The sequence below is a fragment of the Procambarus clarkii genome, chromosome 18 (genome assembly GCF_040958095.1).
Source record: "Procambarus clarkii isolate CNS0578487 chromosome 18, FALCON_Pclarkii_2.0, whole genome shotgun sequence".
Taxonomy (NCBI): Eukaryota; Metazoa; Arthropoda; class Malacostraca; order Decapoda; family Cambaridae; genus Procambarus; species Procambarus clarkii.
In genome coordinates this window covers 10,830,589-10,850,487 of record NC_091167.1, presented here as the reverse complement: position 1 = coordinate 10,850,487, position 19,899 = coordinate 10,830,589, and the positions used below count along the sequence as shown (strand labels likewise).

Here is a 19,899-nt window from a genome sequence, read left to right as displayed (position 1 = left end):
CTTTCTAGTGTCCCTGTGGCTCATTTGGGTACTCGGTTTCCACCTGTCCCCCCTTGTTCGCGTACCACCAGTGTTAAATAGTTTATCCTCGTCTACCCTGTCAATTCCCCTGAGGATTTTGTAGGTAATGATCATGTCTCCCCTTACTCCTCTGTCTTCCAGTGTCATAAGGTGCATTTCCCGCAGCCTTTCCTCGTAACTCTTGCCTCTTAGTTCTGGGACTAGTCTAGTGGCATACCTCTGAACTTTTTCCAGCCTTGTCTTTTGCTTGACAAGGTATGGGCTCCATGCTTAGGCCACATACTCCAGGATTGGTCTTGCATATGTGGTGTACAAGATTCTGAATGATTCCTTACACAGGTTCCTGAAGGCTGTTCTGATGTTAGCTAGCCTCGCATATGCCGCAGACATAATTCTTTTTTACGTGGGCTTCAGGAGACAGGTTTGGTGTGATATCAACTCCTAGATCTCTCTCTCTCTGTCTGTTTCATTAAGTACTTCATCTCCTATTCTGTATCCTGTGTCTGGCCTCCTGATTCCACCGCCTAGTTTCATTACTTTGCATTTACTCGGGTTGAATTTTAGCAGCCATTTGTTGGACCATTCATTCAGTCTGTCTAGGGCATCTTGTAGCCTCCTACTATCATCCTCTGTTTCAATCCTCCTCAAAATTTTTGCATCATCAGCAAACATTGAGAGAAACAAGTCTATACCCTCTGGGAGATCATTTGCATATGTCAGAAACGGTATAGGTTCAAGGACTGACCCCTGCGGGACTCCACTGGTGATGTCTCGCCAATCTGAGACCTCGCCCCTCAGTGACTTGTTGTCTCCTGTTGCTTAGGTACTCCCTTATCCAATGGAGTACATTCCCTTTCACTCCAGCCTGCATTTCCAGCTTTTTCACTAGCCTCTTGTGGTGTGGTACTGAATCAAAGGCTTTCTGGTAATCCAAAAATATGCAGTCTGCCCACCCCTCTCTTTCTTGCCTGATTTTTGTTGCCTGGTCATAGAATTCAATTAACCCTGTGAGACAGGACTTGCCATCCCTGAACCCATGTTGATGCCGTGTTATAAAGTTCTTTCGATCCAGATGTTCCACTAGCTTTCTTCGCACAATCTTCTCCATCAGCTTCCATGGTATGTAGGTTAGGGACACTGGCCTGTAGTTCAGTGCCTCCTGTCTATTCCCTTTTTTGTATAGTGGGACTACATTAGCTACTTTCCAAATTTCTGGCAGTTCCCCTGTTGCCAGTGATTTGTTATACACTATGGAGAGTGGCAGGCACAATGCTTCTGCTCCTTCATTCAGTATCCAAGGGGAGATTCCATCTGGGCCTATAACCTTTGTTGCATCCAACTCGAGTAAACACTGAGTGATTATCGATAATCACATCCAGTGATTATTGGGGCTCGGGGGGGCAGTCCGCATGGAGCTCTTGGGTTCCCTTTGCCCTGCTTGGACCCTTTTGCCCTCTGGCAGGGGCTTCGTTCACAGGGAAAGTTTTTTTTTCATTCCCTTCTTTCCTTTTTGAATTTCTGAACACCCCCCCCCCTCCCTCCTCAGGCTCATTTCTGGGGCCTTTGGGTTCCTCGTATATGTCCTTTCAGAGATTTTCTTTCTCTCTGATTTCCCCTGCGGAGGTTCGGGAGGCTTTCAGCGCTTACCTCCTGCGGGACCCGGCTTACGCCTCGGTGTTGGATCTGGCTACTTTTCAGTCTGGCTCTTCTCCTCATTTTGGGTGCATTCCGTTGTTCCGGAGTCATCCTGGCTGGCAGACTGTCTCTTCTCCCTTGGAGCTTGGTGAGGCTTTTGTTGTACCTGCACGCTTGAGTGGTGTGAGGTTCCTATGGTGTTGCAGGTGTTCTTTTTCGGCTAACTTGAGTTTCTTAACGAGTTCCTCTTCACCCCTGCGCTTCTTCGTGTTGTTGATCTGGTGCGGATTCATGCTCTGGTTTCCACTCTTTCAGCTGCTTTGGTGGCTGATGACTTTTGGACTTATGGTCATTTGGCCTCAGTCTTGCATTTCTTTAGTCTTCTGTACCTGTCTTTGGTTTGGCTTTCTGAAGATGTAAGAGTTCAGGGTGGGGGCCCAGGATTGGTGGTCTTGGACTTGGCTGCTTCAGCATTGTCTGCCTTGCTGCAGCTGTTTGTGCTAATCCTCAAGGTGGCGGTTTCTATGTTTTTTACCTGTCGTCCTGTGATGTCAACAGGTTGTGCTTGTTCTCTTTGGATTCGACTTGGGGTCCTGGCTCTTCAGCCTTCGCCATTTTGTTCTCTATTGTTCCCGGAGGATTGTGTTGCTCTGTTTCTGTCAGAGCCTTCTGCTAGTAGTCGGCTTATTTTGGCTTTGTTGGTTCTCAAGGGAGGGGGTCGCTCCCTGTCCTCTCGGTAAAGTGGTCCCAGGGCTCGTGCCTCGTTTGGGTGTGGTTGGCCCTTGGTGCCAGTTTCTGAGTCGGTGAGCTTCCCAATGACTTGTTTGTCTGGTTGGTGCGGTGTTCGTTCTGTACGCCGGTCGGCCTCTCGGGGTTCGTTTCGGCCCTTTCACGGTCACCCAGTTGACAGGGCAATGGGGTAAAGCTCGCCTTTTTTTTTTTCTATGCCTGGTCCCGTGACTCGTGGGCTTTTGGGTCATTTATTACGGTCTTCGGTGGCATTAGGCATCTCTTCCTCCTTTTGGGGGGGTTGGGTTTGCGGGCGGGGTGATCGAACCGTCTTCATCTCTCCTTTGGGTATCCTGCCTTTTTCCAGTTTCGATCCAGGACTGTGCAGCTCTCCGGTTCATTCTGGACTTGTCTCGTCTGTACCAGTTAATTCCTTGACCCCCCTTTTGAAGGACACGTTGTCTCAGGTCCAGCTCATTCTCGATCTAGGTGCTTTGATGCTCTCCCTGGACCTCATGGATGCGTATTGGTGCATTTCTCTCTATCTGGGGTTCAGGGATTGGTTAGGTTTTGTGGTGGGGCAACAGGCTTACAACTTTCGTTGTCCTGTTTGGTTTGAATCTGGCACCTTGTGTTTTTTCATGCTTGACTCTGGTCATGGTACCCGTCTGCTAGGTTTTTGGACCTTGGCCAACCTCGATAACTGGTTGGTGTGGTCTCCCAGCTGGTCTGCTTGTCTGCTAGCCAGGGATCTGACTCTTTTCCAGCTCACCGGGCTCAGGTTCCTGGTGTGCTGGCAGAAGTCCTAGTTGGTCGTGTCCTGGGTTCAGACTTGGCTGGGCCTCGTGGGATTCTCGGACTGCGTTCCTTTCTTTCCCTCCCGCGGCCTTGCTCTGGTTGCAGTCCTGCTGTCAGCTGTTTTGTGGGGGTCACTCTGCCGTTCCTCGTGAAGCTGTGCAGGAGCCTGAGCTTTGCTCTTCTCATTTATCCCCCTAGGCAGGGTTTGGCTTCGGAAACTGTTCTGGCATCTTTGGGGCAGCCTCTTTCACTGCTCTCGCGATCGCTGGGTTTGACCCCCAATGTCCCTAAGCTTGTTGCTGCATCACCGGTTTCTTCCTCTGAGTTTTTCAGGGTTCGATGCCATTCGGTGCCATTCTTCCCTCGCTCAATGTGTTTACGTTCACCTTGTCTATCAGCTGGGGCTTTGTGACCAGTGTTCACCAGGCTGGACAGGGGCATTGGTGGCCGTCTCTGCAGTGGGCTCACAGTACGGTGCGGGAGTTTGCCTGTATGGCTGGCGATGCGGATTGGATTTGGGATTCCTTGGGGGGTCGGTGCTCAGGCTCTTTTTGGATGGTTTCCCCTGTCTGTGAGGAGCCAACAGAGGGCTCCTCAGAGAAAACTAGCATTGAATGTAATGAAAAACAAGTTTCTGGGTGAGACCAAGTGGCTCCTTGACACCCTCCCTTCTTCTGATCGGCTGCTTTCATCATTCAAGAACTGAACTGGCGAGTTCAGTTCTTGACCTCCTCCCTTCTCCCTTCCCCCGCGTAGGGGGGAGGGGGATAGCGCTAACAAGCGAGGTACTAGTTGGATGAAGTGTTGCTTGCTTGCTTAGTTTTTTCTGGGAGAATTCTTTTGCTCTTTTGAGGATGTAGTTCCAATTTTCAACCAGACAGTGGTTTGTTTTGATTCACCTACCTTTCTGGGTCCTTCCCCAGTTGATGGCAAAATATGACATACAGTACTTTAACCCTTAAACTGCGCAACACGTCATATGAAGTGTTGAGTAACTTGCTATAAATTGCGCATCACATCGTATGACGTGTTGGAGTACTACGCAAGATTTAAACGGCCCGCGGATACACGGGGTTCACCTCGCCTTCATCAAGGCTCTTGTAAACAGACGCCATTTAAAAAAAAATCGTGGGCCAAACTCCCGGGTGTTAGGGGACTTAGTATTGAGTGAGCTACCAAGCCTGACGCACGCAGCATGAGCTCACAGCATTGCTGTTCAGCTTGTGACCACAGCATCGCCTAAAAATGCCATAATATACTTGTTCATGCTATTATGTAGCGATGATATTATTACTGAAGACCCCTGACTGATAAAACTGACCAGGGTTCTGATAATAGCAGGATTGTGGTGATATTTAGCGCTGTGTGCCATGGAGGGAGGAGTAATGCTGTGGGAGGGAGGGTGGTGGCGATGTCTTCTGACTGTGTGTGGCCACCTTTTATTGACTGCACTCAGCATACCAGCTTAGTGGTTTGCTATGGTGAACACAAATGTAGATACTTATATATAACGTGTGTATAGAGGGTATAAACAGCAAGAGGAGTAGGTTGGGAGCCGCCATTTTGGTGAGGGCGGTGGCGTCGTCTGCACGACTTTTGTTGTTTCCTGGTGACCACGATGGTCTTTGGGCACCATACCAGTTTACTTGTACAAGTATGGTGAATAAAACAGGTAGATATTTATATATAATGTGTGTATATAGCGTAATAACACCACAAACAGTATTGTTGGAGGAGAAATAGTGCGTCTGGCCTTGAGGGCGGCAGCCATCAGCTGACTGTGTGAGGTCCTACGTCTTTGTGCCTTTACTCGCCATACAAGCTTAGATGTACAGTTATGGTGAACAAAACATGTAGATACTTATATATAACGTCTGTATATAGTGAATTATAGCAAAAACAGTATTGTGGGATGAGACTGTAGGTGAGTCAGATGACTTTAGGGAGGGCGGAAGTGGCTGGCTGGTACACGGCGGTCACTCCTCGTTATTTTTTGACTCATAATAGCTACTTAGGGGTTCGTTATGGTGAACAAAACATGCAGATACTTATATATAACCTGTGCTTATAATGTAATAACCGACAAAGTTTTTGTTCACTGATTGATGAACATAATTGAATCAACAATATGCACACCATATTTTTGAGTACAGCGATGGATGATTCACTTATTTTATTATATAAATATATCAAACTACACACTATTGAATAATATTACAGCAAAAAAACTATGAAAAATCAGAGACATTGAAATAATTAGGTAATTATCTCTTTGTGGCAACTCCAGCCTGACAGCTGGCGAGCAACAGACCGCCTGGGACGCACGCTGAGTCAGCGCCTGTTTTTTTTGCCAGACTTCCCCGCCCTATAGCGGGCAATATATGCCACTTACGATTTTTTTATTATTTTTCCCGTGATCAGTGAACACAAATTAACAGGTTAGGAAGAATTTTTTTTTTTTTTTCTCCAAAATTACATGCGCCTGTGGTGAACAAAGGATATTATACCCCTAGTATGTTAAGGGTTAAATGTAAATTGTTTGAGCCATTGCTCCCTGCGCCTCTCTGAGGGGGCCAGGTTCTGGCTCTGGGTCCCCGGTAGACAACAAAGAACTCGCCGACTGATGACCCTCAAGTAGTAGGTCACTTGAACAGTAAGATAGCTTCAGGGAGCCTCCATGGCTCACCCAGAAACTGGCATTTCATTACATTCAACACTGGTTTTTTTATACTGAGGTAAACACACTTTACATCTTGCATCATTAAGGGGGATTCTAATCTTACAAATGGGATTAAGATTTTGTAATATATATTTATAAAAATTTATGCATAATACGTGTCTGTCATTCTGAGTGATGAGCCAACTAGACTTGACCTAGTACAGTATTCACTTTGAATGATTCAGACATAAGGGAAATCCACTTCGAAGCTACCATGAGAATGAGCGATCAGTGTACTGACATTTAAGTATCTGATAGAAGTCGGAATAACTTATTGAAGGGACTAGAAAATATAAAGGTTGGCGTACCGAAAAGAAAACAGATAAGAAAATTCCTAAGACATTCCATGGGTAAGAGAGCTCAGAGGAAAGGCTTCCCAAGACATGATGGACTATATCATGCAGAAGTGTAACGAGGCATCAGACAAGTTTGTCCCAGTTCAAGCAGAAAAAAATAAATATAAATGAGGAACCCATGGTTTAATCAGGGATGTAAGCTGGCGAAGCAACTAAGCACATGGACATCGAGAAACTACAGTAATAACAGGACACCAAAGAGTAGAGAAAGATACCAGAGGGCTAGGAATGAGTACCTTAGGGTGAGAAGAGAGGCAGAATGGCAGTACGAAAATGACATGACAACTAAGGCAAAGACTTGACCCAAATTGCTGCACAACCACATTAGAAAGAAAACAACAATGAAGGAACGGGTAATGAAACTGAGGATAGGGGCAAACAGGTTCACTTCGAAAGACAAGGAAGTGTGCGAGAAACTCGTAAGAAATTCCAGGAGGTCTTCACAGTAGAGCAAGAAGTGTCTGAGCTAAGAGAGGTAATATCAAACCAGGCACCACTGGAGTTTGAAATTAACAGTAGGGCAGTAAGGAAGCATTTGCTCGAGTTGGATGTAGTAAAGGCTGTAGGCCCAGACAGTATCTCACTATGGATACTAAAGGGAGCAGAAGCACTGTGCCTACCACTCTATATGGTGTATAACAAGTCACTGGAAACAGGAGAACTGCCAAGAATTTGGATGATGGCTAATGTAGTCCTGATATATCAGTACAAGAAGAGAGGGAGACAGGCACTGATAAAGTTCATGCCAGTGTCCCTAACTTGCATACTATGCAAGGTGAAGATGATGATTGTGCGAAAAAAACTGGAACATCTGGAGAGAGAGAACTTTGAAACAAATTACCAGCATGGGTTCAGGGATAGCAAATCTCGCCTCACAGGATTAAAATTCTATGACCAGGCAACAAAAATTAGGCAAGATAGAGAAGAGAGACAGACTACATATTTTTGGATTACCAGATAGCCTTTAACACAGAACCCCATAAAAGACTAGTGCACAAACTGGAGATACAGGCAGGAATTAAAGGGAAGGTTCTTCAATGGATAAGGGAGTACCTAAGCAACAGAAGACAGTGAGTCACTGTGAGGGGAGAGGTCTCAAAATGGTGAGACGTCACTAGTGGAGTCACACAGGGTTCAGTCCTTAAACCTATTCCGTTTCTGATGTATGTAAACGATCTCCCAGAGGGACTAGACTTGTTCCTCTCAATGTTTGCTGATAATGCAAAAACAATGAGGATTAAGACTGAAGAAAATAGCAAGGGGCTACAAAATGACCTAGACAAGCCGAAGAAATGGTCCAACAAATGGCTAATAAAGTTCATTACTTTACATTCCTTCGAGTTGTAGCTAGGTGGAAGGAACGAGACCAGACATAGGGTGCCGACAGGGGGAGACAAAGTCCTTCACAAAACGGAAGATTAGTCATGGAGTATGCAGTTCCAGAATGGAGTCCATGTGTTGTCAAGCATCATAAGACAAACCTGGAGAAGGTTCAAAGATATGCCCCTAGACTAGTTCCAAAATTAAGTGATATGGGTTACGAGGAAAGGCCAAGTGAATTCTACTTAATGTCGATGGAAGACAGAAGAGTTTGGGAGACATGATTACCACATACAAAATTCTCTGGGAATTGACAGGGTAGATACAGACTATTTAACATAGGTGGTACTCGCACAAGGTTGGGAAGGGGGGGACGTGGAAAGAGTACCCAAATCAGCCAGAGAGACCCTAGAAAGAACATTTTCAGTGTTAGAGTAGTTAATAATTGGAATGCATTAGGAAGTGATGCAGTGGAGGCTGACTCCATACACAGTTTCAAATGTAGATATGAGAGCCCAATAAGCTCAGATACCTATGTACACTTGACATGTGAAATCGGAGAGCCGAAGCGCAACCCACTGCAAGCACAACTAGGCGAGTACACGCATGCCTGAGATCCACTGGTGAAAGAACTCCTGAAGGTGTGTTAATAATCGCTACCCACAAGAAGTTGAAATAATGGTATTGCAGGTTTGGAACCGGTGAGATTAATTGATAATCTCAAATGCCTACAGCACACCAGTAAGCAACACATGAACAAAGGAATTTGATGACAAACGAGAGGACCACATAGTGGTTGTGAGAGAGACATTATAATAAGAGCAGATAGATAAATTGTGATTGTTGGAACTGGGGGACTTCAACTTGAAAGCAATAGACTGGGAGGTCTGTGAAGCAAGAATGGGGGGCCATTTGGACAGGCATATTTGTAAACCTCATTCTGGAGACATTCATGGATCAACACGACAAGCAGGTTACAAGAATGAGGGAAAGATTTGTCAATAATGGATTTAATATTCGCCAGGAAAGAAGAGGAGATATATGACATTCAGTACCTTCCTTCCTTGGGGAAAGAGTAACCATGTCCTGTTGGAAATTTAATATGCAATGTGATATAATCTAGAAGAGAATGGGGACATTTAAATAGTTGAGAAAGTATTTCAAGTGCAGACACTATAGGGAACTTGCCAAATTCTTTTAATTAATTTTATTGAACAGACTGTTGCTAGGCAAGGCAGTAAATGAGATGCATGCTAAATTCTGAGAAATATATGTTGAAGGTACAAACAGATTTATACCAACACCAATGCAGAACCTGAAAACAGGATTAGTTCAACAGAAATTGTGAGAAGGCCAGAGAGGAAAAGACAAGAAAATGGGTACAATTTAGGAAGAGGCCAAACCCTCAAACATACCAGCATTACAAACAAGCAAGAAACAATTACACAACAGTGAGTAGAGTGGCAGAAGGGAACTTTGAAAAAGAGGTTGCAGACAAATGTAAAACAAATCTGTAGTTGGTTGTACTTCAATAACCCCTTTCAGAGTTGGAAAAATTGCTGACCTGGTGAGCATGCAAAGATCCTTTTACCACTAGAATCCACTCAGTAAAACATCTAACTTATTGGGACCGCCTAAAAAAATTTAGTCTGTTTTTTCTAGAGTGCAGGCAGGAGAGATTCATAATAATTTACACTTTGAAAATATTAGGAGGACTGGTTCAAAATCTGCATACAGGAAAAATAAGACCACATTAGACCAGAAGGCATGGCAGGAGGTACAGAATTGCCCCTCTGAAGAGGTGCAATAGGCAAGCTGAGAGTAAACACGATCAATATCAAACGCCCAACACACTTCCCCTACACATGCGGGGCATAACTGGCCTAACTGTGTTCAAAAGAGAACTCATCAGGCACTTTCTAAGGATACCTGATTAACCAGGCTGTGACTTGTATGTCAAGTTGCGAGCAGCTGTATCAAACGGCCTTGAAGATCAGACCAGGAACCAGACCGTAGGGACGCATTCCACTGCATTGTTTCAGTTTTCTCATATCATACTAAAGTACAGTATTGTGATTTCATTGTTTAGTTCCAAAATGTTAGAGTTTGGGATGTGTTGGTAGTAGTGTGTAATTTGTCTGTCTGTCTTTAGGCAGGAACGTTCAGTTACATGAGCCCCGAGTCACTGTTGGATGTTCAGTCGGGACCAATCATCAATGGCCGCTGCGGTGACCATCCGACCATCAAGGTAAGTATATGTTCTTACAATCTGATTTTATTTATATTATTTTACGCTGAGATTTTCTTTTGTTTACATTCATAACCACAAATATAGATGCATATAAATGTGTTTATAGGCACTCGTAGAATGTTTATATACTGGAGCCGGTAGAACAGCTGGAGAACAGTAGTACAAACTGCTGGTGAAGAATATTGCCACCTGGTTGCTTTTGTCATGTGAGGCAAGAGGTTCAGTGCTCATCTAATGCAAAGAACTCTTAACATAAGAGAAAACAGATAAGGATGGAGGAGAGAAGTGGTATCTGAAAAAGAGTTGGAATAAGAGCAGAAGTGGAAACATCACCCGTGAGAAAATATAATGACCAGTTCATCCATGGGGTGGAAATGGGAGGTAACAAAACAAGAAATGCAAATGCAGACAATGAGTCACAGTAACGTGGCTGAAGATGTACGATAACCAAACCATATCGGAAAATGAAATGACGTTTCGATTCATCCTGGACCTTTCTGGACCAGAAATATAAAAAAGGTAAGAGCGAGACGAGAGGTGAGGGGCAGGTAGCAATGAGATGAAAAAGAATAGGATGAGAGTAAGAGGAAGGTAAGAATAAGAACAGGGGTAAGAAAAAGAGAGAGGACCAAACAAAGCTCAAAATAGATCATGTTTATTCAGAATTCCAGTATGTGAAGATCATTTACTGCCAGAATCTACTCGATAAAACATCTTAATTATTGGGAGCCCCTAAAAATTTAAATCTGTATTCCCTTGAGTGCAGGTAGGAGAGAGAGATACATAATAATTTAAATTTGGAAAATATTAGTAGGACTGGTTCAAAGTCTGCATACGGAAATATTACTACATGAGACCAGAAAGCATGGCAGGATGTGCAGAATACCCCCACTGAAGAGCAGAGGTGCAATAGACACGCTGAGAGAGAACTCGATCAACATCAAAGGCCCGAGACTTTTTGCCTCTCTTCCCTTATACATATGGTGTATAACTGGTCGACCCTTCAGTGTTCAAAGGACAACTCAACAAGCACCTTCAAAGGATACCTGATCAACCAGGCTATGACTCGTATATCAGGTTGCGAGCAGCCGCATCAAACGATCAGGTTAATCAGACCAGCAACCAGTAGGCCTGGTCAGAGACTGTGCCGTGGTGACATTGATGCCCGGAACTTCAGTAGCTAGACAACAGGTAGGTGCAGGGTGGAGGTCAGTCTGTACATCACTCATCTTCACTGAGCTGCTAAACACCACAAATGATATAGTGAAAGGGCTGATACTCAAAATGGAAATTCTAAATGTGTTGATTGAGTTTGTATATAAATCGCCAGATACAAATCCTCGGCAGTTTAACCCCTGCACTGCGCACCTTTTATAACGACGCCGTGGTGCGCCCAACATAAATTGTTCCAAAAATAGTATTTGTTCTTTTGGTATTGTTAATTAGCACCCAGGAAGCATGAAAATTCAAGTAAAAAGTCTCTCTTGTAGTTTAGCCATAGTTGCCTACAGAAGTTACTTTTTTCTTTTTTAGAGAGAGTTGCTGTATAGGAATAACTTTGTTGATTTATTTTCAGTGTTTCTCACTTTTAGTTTTTTCTCTCTCATAAATTGTATCTGTGTCAAAGATGGTGTTCATTATGTATTACTTGGAAAATATACATATATATACAGATATATGTGCATAAATATATGCACACCATATTTTTTATTCATACTTAAATATATACAGTATGTATATATATATACTATATATACTATTTATAAAAATATATAGAAAGGGTACCACCTTTGGTGCAAGTGTAGGGACTCATAGCCTCGGAGAAGAAAATAGAGAGTACAGTACTCGGAGAAGATCTTGTGGATCCTCACGGAACACTTTGATATTTTCTTCTACCACCCCTATTCTTTTGGTATGTGTGTATATTTATCTAACTTCATTTGACAATGTCATTACACAAAAAAAGTTACAATATTGATTTCATGCAGGGTACAAGTACAATTTCATACAGGCTGCTTGTCACAAATTGTATAGCTCCTCCAGCTCCTCAAATGGCGGGCAGGAACCATGGATGCAGTGAGCATTTTGTTATGATCTCAGCCTGCAGGAGAAACGAGTCTCCCTCCTTGAGAGTTATTCATCAAGCCTGACCTGATTAGAAGGTCTAGCAAATATTGAGGTGATAACCCATATGTAAAATGGCTGGTTGGATATGTAAAACAATTTAAGATTATGGGCAGTAAGTAAGGAAATAGATAAATGACTGGCTAGGAGATGTGGACATTTTGCTGGAGGCGTGAGGCTCGCTTCCGGAGGACCTTGACCTCACTTGAGTGCCAGACATCGCAGGGGAAAGCTGCGCTCCGTGAGCTCCCGCCAGAAGGGAACCCCTAGTGATATATCTCGAAGAGAAGAGAAGTGTGTAGACGTGCCAGCTGTGGAACCGAGCTGGGAACGTTGTGGTATCAAGTCCTGGTCGACGAGCAGAGTTCAATAAGCTGCTCAGAGGCATTTTCGTGGGCTGTGTGGAGCGCCCTGACCAGACGCCGTCAGAGGGAAAGCGCCCTCGATCAGTTAATCTGTGGTTTGTCTTTGGGGAAGAAGTTGCTGAGAACTTCGAAGCCAGCAGATGAAGTAGCTGATGAGACTCCAAGGTAGTGGAGCAGAGGACCTCGAGCTGTGAGGAGAAGCAGCAGTGAAGAGGAGTGTCACGTGCTTCTGTAGAGGTGGAGAAGCACCATAGTTGCTCGGGGAAACTTCATGGTGTAGCAGCCAAGAGAGCTGTGGAGGACCCTAGCAGAAGGGTGAAGCACCGTAGTTGCTCAAGGAAACTTCATGATAGCAGCCTGGAGGAGCTGCAGAGGATCCTGGTAGTGAAGCCCGGAAGAACCTAAGGATATTAGGGTAGTGAACTTCCAGAGGTGGAAGGGGAAGTTCTGGTGGATTACTTATAGGGAGTTGATAGTGTTTGGTTGTCATTAGCGTGCAAGACGCAGTGAGAGGTGAGTGACTGTTGGCATTCTTATGTCAAGGAGTGTTTTACACTGAAGTTTAGAGTTACAATCGTAGGCTGGATTACCTACAGATGTATGCGTTCCAGGACTGACAGTGATCGATTGATCATTGTTGTGTATCAATGAACATTTATACTGATATATGTTATTGTATTCAAATGCTGATTTTCTATATATACATTATCTTGCTGATAGTGCAACAGTGTATGTAGGCTTGATCAACTTGAGGAGGTTAATAGTATCAGGTGGTGAACCAGGAGATAGGATACCACTTGATAAGCTGATAATAGAGTTCTGATGGTGTTGGAGTGCAACCTGATTGTGATATTATAGAGTATAGGATTCATTATTATTATATGTGTGTATGTATCGTGTATGTGCTTTGTCCAGTAAATGTGTCACAATTTGCTGGTGTTTGCCCTTGTCCTAGTGAGGCTTCCCAGGAGGTAGTAAAGAAGGAGAGAGAGAGAGAAAGAACCAAGAACCACTGCTGTGGACAGGGTAAAAGGTAATACTAATAAGTCAAAAAGGGGATTGAGGAGATCATATCACCTAAGGAGAGAGTGGGGAGTCACAGCGGCTCGAGTGGGTGTGTGCACGTGACAACGAGGCTAAGTGTTGGAGCCGCATCCCCTAAACGTGTGACGTTGAGCCCCTCTCCAAGAGCCAGAAGCGCCAAGGGTGATCTCCTAGTATAAGCACTCTACCGAGTTGTGGGTTGGGTTGTCCGTAGAGAAGGATCAACGACGACAACACCAACCAACCCACAGACTATAATAAATTGGGGGCCTGTGTCCGGAAGAGTGAACTGACACACCCACACCCTGTCCAAGAGTGGATTTGTACACCCTTGCTGAAATAAACTGTGTGACCACAGGTGTATATTCTCTCTCTTGGGAAGACTCACAGGACGAGATGGATAAGGTGCAAGCGTTTGTGGAGTCAGGCAAGCCTGAGGACTTGGAAGGTTGCACGAGGGATCAATTGAAACAAATAGCAGAAAAATGTGGCATTAGGTTGAAAGCATCTAAAGTAGCTGGGATGAAGGATGAGATCCTGAGGCAGTTAAGAGCCAAAAATGAAGCAGCAGAACAAGGAGCCCAGAAAGGAGCTGAAAGTGGAAAGGAGGATGATGGGCAGGATAAAGTGAGATCCCAGGGATCGAGTAGGAGCAGCAAGAGTAGCCGCAGTAGCAGGAGTAGCCGAAATAGGAGCTTGGAGAGATTCCAGTTAGAGCTCCAGATGCAGCAACAACGAGAGGACAAGGAGAGACAGTTCCAGCTGGAAAAGATGAAATTGGAACTCCAGATGAAAAATGAAGCCGAGAAAACCAAACTGGAAGTAGAAAAAGAGAAAACCAGAATAAGAGAACTGGAGTTGGAACAAGAGAAAGAAAAAGAGAAAGCAAGACTAGAGGTCGAAAAAGAAAAAGCCCAGGTCGAAAAAGAAAAAGAGAGAACAAAACAAATGCAGATAGAAGCGAATAGAACCTTGGCTGAACAAAGGATTGAACATGGGTTGCCAGAGAGCACCACCCAGGTATTACACCCACCAGATGTTAGGGTTAGGGAGAAGGACATTCCCTTGTTTGTTCCCGAAGAGGCAGAGAGCTTCTTCGAGCATTTTGAGAAAGTAGCCAGTATCAAGGAGTGGCCACAGGAGGAATGGGCCCAGCTGGTCCAGTTAAGATTGACCGGTGCAGCCAGGGAGGCATACACCCAATTGTCACTGGAAGAGTGCCAGGATTATGCCACAGTAAAGAGCAGCATATTGCGCTCGTTTCAGTTAACCCCAGAAGCTTATAGAAAGCGCTTCAGAGAGATGATCAAAGTTGGAGCGTGTACTTTTGCTGAGACAGCAAGAGATCTGGAAAGACGATTCCAGAAGTGGATTGAGGCTGCTGGAGTTGGATCTTACGCTGACCTGAAGCAACTGATGGTCATGGAGAAGTTCTTGGAGATGATGCATCCCGAAACAAAGTTCAAGATCCAAGAAGCAGGGATAAAGGAGGTGAAAGATGCCGCAGATAGGGCAGATATGATTACTGAAGCGTACAAGAGCTTGAGGGAGAACAGAGTGAGAAGCGAGGTGAGACGCAGCAATGGCAGATCCAATGGAGTCTGGGGAGGAAGAAGTTTTGGGGGGCAGACAAGCAGACCAGCTAGTTTTAAGCCCCAGGAAGGAAAGTTGCCGAGTCCGCCTGCTGGAGGTAAGCAGGAAAATAAAAGTGTGCAGAGGAGACAAGAGTCCAATGAAGCTCCACAGAGTATGAGTAGTACGTCTGACCCGAGGAACTCCAATACGAGTGGGCAGAGTCAGAGCTACTCTGGTACATATAGAAGAGACTTTTCCCAGATGAGATGTTACAATTGTAACGGATTGGGTCACATGATGCGAGATTGTCGGCAGGGCAAGAGAGTTGTGACCCTGGCCATGTGTGACCCCGGAAGTAAATATACTAATGTGTTCCGAGACAAACCACAGAAGATGAACTTGGTGAACGAGAGGTATAGGCCGTTCATGAGCAAAGGTTGGATCAGTATAGGAGGCCAACCTGAGGTAGAAGTTGGTATCTTAAGAGATACCGGAGCTAATCAGAGCTTGATTGCGAGAAGCCTGATTGGGAATGATCGACGGTTAGCTGGCAGTGGGAAGATGAAAGTATATGGGTTATTGTCGGAGAGTGACATGCCCGTTTGTATTGTCCAGCTAAGGTCGGAATATGTGTCAGCAGAGGTGATGTTGGGAGTGTGCCCCGACATACCTGTTCCAGGAGTCCAAGTGATCCTGGGGAATGACTTGTGCGGGACAAAGGTGTTGCCGAGAGTCGTAGCGGAGACTGTGCCAGAGGAGTGCCCAGAAGGCCATGGCACGGGTGGGACACCTGAGAGTGTGAACCTGACTGACATCCGAGGAGATGAGTCAGGAGACCGCCAAGCCATTGAAAACCCTGTCTCGGTAGTGATGAAGGCAGAGGTGGCCGACGAGGAAGACACTGGAGAAGATGAGACAGTGTCGATTCAACCGGTGGAAGATATCGATGTAGATATAGCATGGCTGTTTGATGAAGGTCCAGCCCAGAAGAATGAAGTCTCGGTGAGGTCAAAAGTGAAGATGGCCCAGCCGAAGAAGAATACTGTGAAGAGAGTTGATCTGAGTAAAGCCCAGACTGCTGAAACTAAGAGTCGGAAGGCGAATGCAACTGTGCTGAGTAGGAATAAGGAAGGATGTGGACATACCGAGGACGAGAGTAGAGCGTCAAATGGTCCACGAGCACAGAGGCATATGGATAGTGGAGTTAAGTTGTGGGAGATGTCAAGAGTTGGCATGTTTCACAGAAAACGAGGAGGAGAGATGGTGAAGAGTAATAGCCGAGAAAATGAAAGGAGAAGAGACAGTATGTGTGGAGAGATGCTTACGAGCACTCTGGGAGAGATAGAGCGACATGTACGGTCGAGTGCTGTTGGATGTAGTACAGTGCTCGAAGAAACTTTTAGGGAACGAAGAAGAGTTGAAGGAGAAGAAATGGAGTGGTATAGAAGTGAAAAGTGTGGGAAGAGGAAGATGATACAAGCATGGAGGAATAGAAGAAAGCCGAGGACTCGATGGAGGTCAAACAGGATGAGGTCTTGGATAAATGAGGAGACGAAAGGGAGAATCGTCGGTGAAGACGAGCGAGTGAAGTATGATGACAGGAGGCGAAAGTATAACGGCAGTAGATGGAAGTGTGAAAACGACAGAGGAGGTACAGACAGTAGATGTCTGACTCTGGACGTGAAGAGAAGAAGACGAGGAAACGGAGGGTGGAAACAATAAGTAAAGTCGACCGATGGAGAGCAGGCGTCCAAGGAGGACAGCCTAGCCAAGAGGTGCCAGAGAGGTCAGATCGTTTGTGAGAAGACCATGTTTCTGGAGAGTTGTGAGCCGGATGTTGCAGGGAGCAACGAATTAATTGTAGACTCCTAAGAGAGTATATGGGGTGAAGAACGAGACAGTGTGGTGGCGGAGGTATTATCCCGAGCTTTGCCACTGGAATAACTCTCAAAAATAAGGGGAGGGGAGTGTTATGATCTCAGCCTGCAGGAGAAACGAGTCTCCCTCCTTGAGAGTTATTCATCAAGCCTGACCTGATTAGAAGGTCTAGCAAATATTGAGGTGATAACCCATATGTAAAATGGCTGGTTGGATATGTAAAACAATTTAAGATTATGGGCAGTAAGTAAGGAAATAGATAAATGACTGGCTAGGAGATGTGGACATTTTGCTGGAGGCGTGAGGCTCGCTTCCGGAGGACCTTGACCTCACTTGAGTGCCAGACATCGCAGGGGAAAGCTGCGCTCCGTGAGCTCCCGCCAGAAGGGAACCCCTAGTGATAGAGAAGAGAAGTATGTAGACGTGCCAGCTGTGGAACCGAGCTGGGAACGTTGTGGTATCAAGTCCTGGTCGACGAGCAGAGTTCAATAAGCTGCTCAGAGGCATTTTCGTGGGCTGTGTGGAGCGCCCTGACCAGACGCCGTCAGAGGGAAAGCGCCCTCGATCAGTTAATCTGTGGTTTGTCTTTGGGGAAGAAGTTGCTGAGAACTTCGAAGCCAGCAGATGAAGTAGCTGATGAGACTCCAAGGTAGTGGAGCAGAGGACCTCGAGCTGTGAGGAGAAGCAGCAGTGAAGAGGAGTGTCACGTGCTTCTGTAGAGGTGGAGAAGCACCATAGTTGCTCGGGGAAACTTCATGGTGTAGCAGCCAAGAGAGCTGTGGAGGACCCTAGCAGAAGGGTGAAGCACCGTAGTTGCTCAAGGAAACTTCATGATAGCAGCCTGGAGGAGCTGCAGAGGATCCTGGTAGTGAAGCCTGGAAGAACCTAAGGATATTAGGGTAGTGAACTTCCAGAGGTGGAAGGGGAAGTTCTGGTGGATTACTTACAGGGAGTTGATAGTGTTTGGTTGTCATTAGCGTGCAAGACGCAGTGAGAGGTGAGTGACTGTTGGCATTCTTATGTCAAGGAGTGTTTTACACTGAAGTTTAGAGTTACAATCGTAGGCTGGATTACCTACAGATGTATGCGTTCCAGGACTGACAGTGATCGATTGATCATTGTTGTGTATCAATGAACATTTATACTGATATATGTTATTGTATTCAAATGCTGATTTTCTATATATACATTATCTTGCTGATAGTGCAACAGTGTATGTAGGCTTGATCAACTTGAGGAGGTTAATAGTATCAGGTGGTGAACCAGGAGATAGGATACCACTTGATAAGCTGATAATAGAGTTCTGATGGTGTTGGAGTGCAACCTGATTGTGATATTATAGAGTATAGGATTCATTATTATTATATGTGTGTATGTATCGTGTATGTGCTTTGTCCAGTAAATGTGTCACAATTTGCTGGTGTTTGCCCTTGTCCTAGTGAGGCTTCCCAGGAGGTAGTAAAGAAGGAGAGAGAGAGAGAAAGAACCAAGAACCACTGCTGTGGACAGGGTAAAAGGTAATACTAATAAGTCAAAAAGGGGATTGAGGAGATCATATCACCTAAGGAGAGAGTGGGGAGTCACAGCGGCTCGAGTGGGTGTGTGCACGTGACAACGAGGCTAAATGTTGGAGCCGCATCCCCTAAACGTGTGACGTTGAGCCCCTCTCCAAGAGCCAGAAGCGCCAAGGGTGATCTCCTAGTATAAGCACTCTACCGAGTTGTGGGTTGGGTTGTCCGTAGAGAAGGATCAATGACGACAACACCAACCAACCCACAGACTATAATAATTTCCTCTCTGGATTGCCACACTAAGGCAACTATATATATATATATATATATATATATATATATATATATATATATATATATATATATATATATATATATATATATATATATATATACTTACGCAACCCAGACATCACGGGGCAAATACAAAATGTTCTTCCAGACATTCTCATTGTCGAGCCACCGGACTGCACTCTCCTGGGTGCCCCCATTGGCCCACGAGCAATCGAGGAGGTTCTGGCTGCAAAAATCACTGACCTAAAGAGAATGCTGGACAGGATTGACAAGATTGATGCCCATGATGCTCTCTTTCTCCTCACAAGATGCCTGTCTCTCCCTAAGTTGACCTACTTTCTGAGATGTTCTCCATCCTACAGCAGCCCTAAGTTAAATGTGTATGACACCCTTCTGAGGTCCATGCTGGTGAAAGTCCTGAACCTGCCATTGGACGACTCTCAGTGGGAGCAAGCAACCCTTCCTGTAAGACTCGGCGGCCTTGGTGTCCGCACAGCCTCCCAAATTGCTCTACCAGCCTTCCTTTCCTCCTCCCATGCATCGCACGACCTCATCAGAGATATTTTACCTGCAACCCTGAGAGATTCAGCAGGAATACACGATCCTGCTTTCACTGAATGTTCAAATCAGTGGGATGTTCTTGCAGCCCCAGCAACCATTATAGAGCCAACAAAACAACACAAACAGTCCGGCTGAGACCACCCGCTAGTGGAAAAAGTAGCTGATGCCATGCTCAGCGTCGCAACATCAGACAAGGAGAAAGCCCGCCTCAGAGCAGTGCATGCCCCCCATGCAGGAGACTTCTTCCTGGCAGTACCCATGTCAGCAATGGGCACGCGCCTAGATCCAGAATCCCTTCGTGTAGCAGTGGCCCTCCGCCTTGGTGCCCCAATTCACACTGAATACAAGTGTATTTGCAACAGGGTGGAAGCAGACCAATACGTACTGCATGGGTTGCATTGCGGAAGCACAAAGGGCTGGCATGCAAGACACAACAAGGTCAATGACATCATCAAGAGAAGCCTCGTCTCAGCTAGGTACCCAGCGGAGAGAGAACCTCGCATCCTAAGGGTCCAAAACCCGGATTTCCCTGCACTTCGCCCTGATGGCATCACCATATACTCATGGAAGGAGGGTAGACAGTTGGTGTGGGACTACACATGTGTATCCACCCTGGCTGACACCTATGTACACTTTGGAGCTGATCAAGCAGGTGGGGCGCCAACCACAGGGAAACAGCTAAATCACTCAAGTACAGGCAACTGGAAGGTTAATACCT

At 45.4% G+C, this 19,899-nt stretch overlaps 1 protein-coding gene across 2 annotated transcripts in view; it reads left to right on the top strand.

Annotated features, from left to right (window-relative positions):
• Mps1 (Monopolar spindle 1) overlaps nt 1–19,899 on the top strand; it is a 143,880-nt gene that overhangs the window by 82,280 nt on the left and 41,701 nt on the right. For both annotated transcript variants that reach the window (XM_069326255.1, XM_045733494.2), the window contains exon 8: nt 9,731–9,826. In XM_069326255.1, coding sequence (XP_069182356.1) covers nt 9,731–9,826 — 96 coding nt within the window. The remainder of the gene's footprint in view (nt 1–9,730; nt 9,827–19,899) is intronic.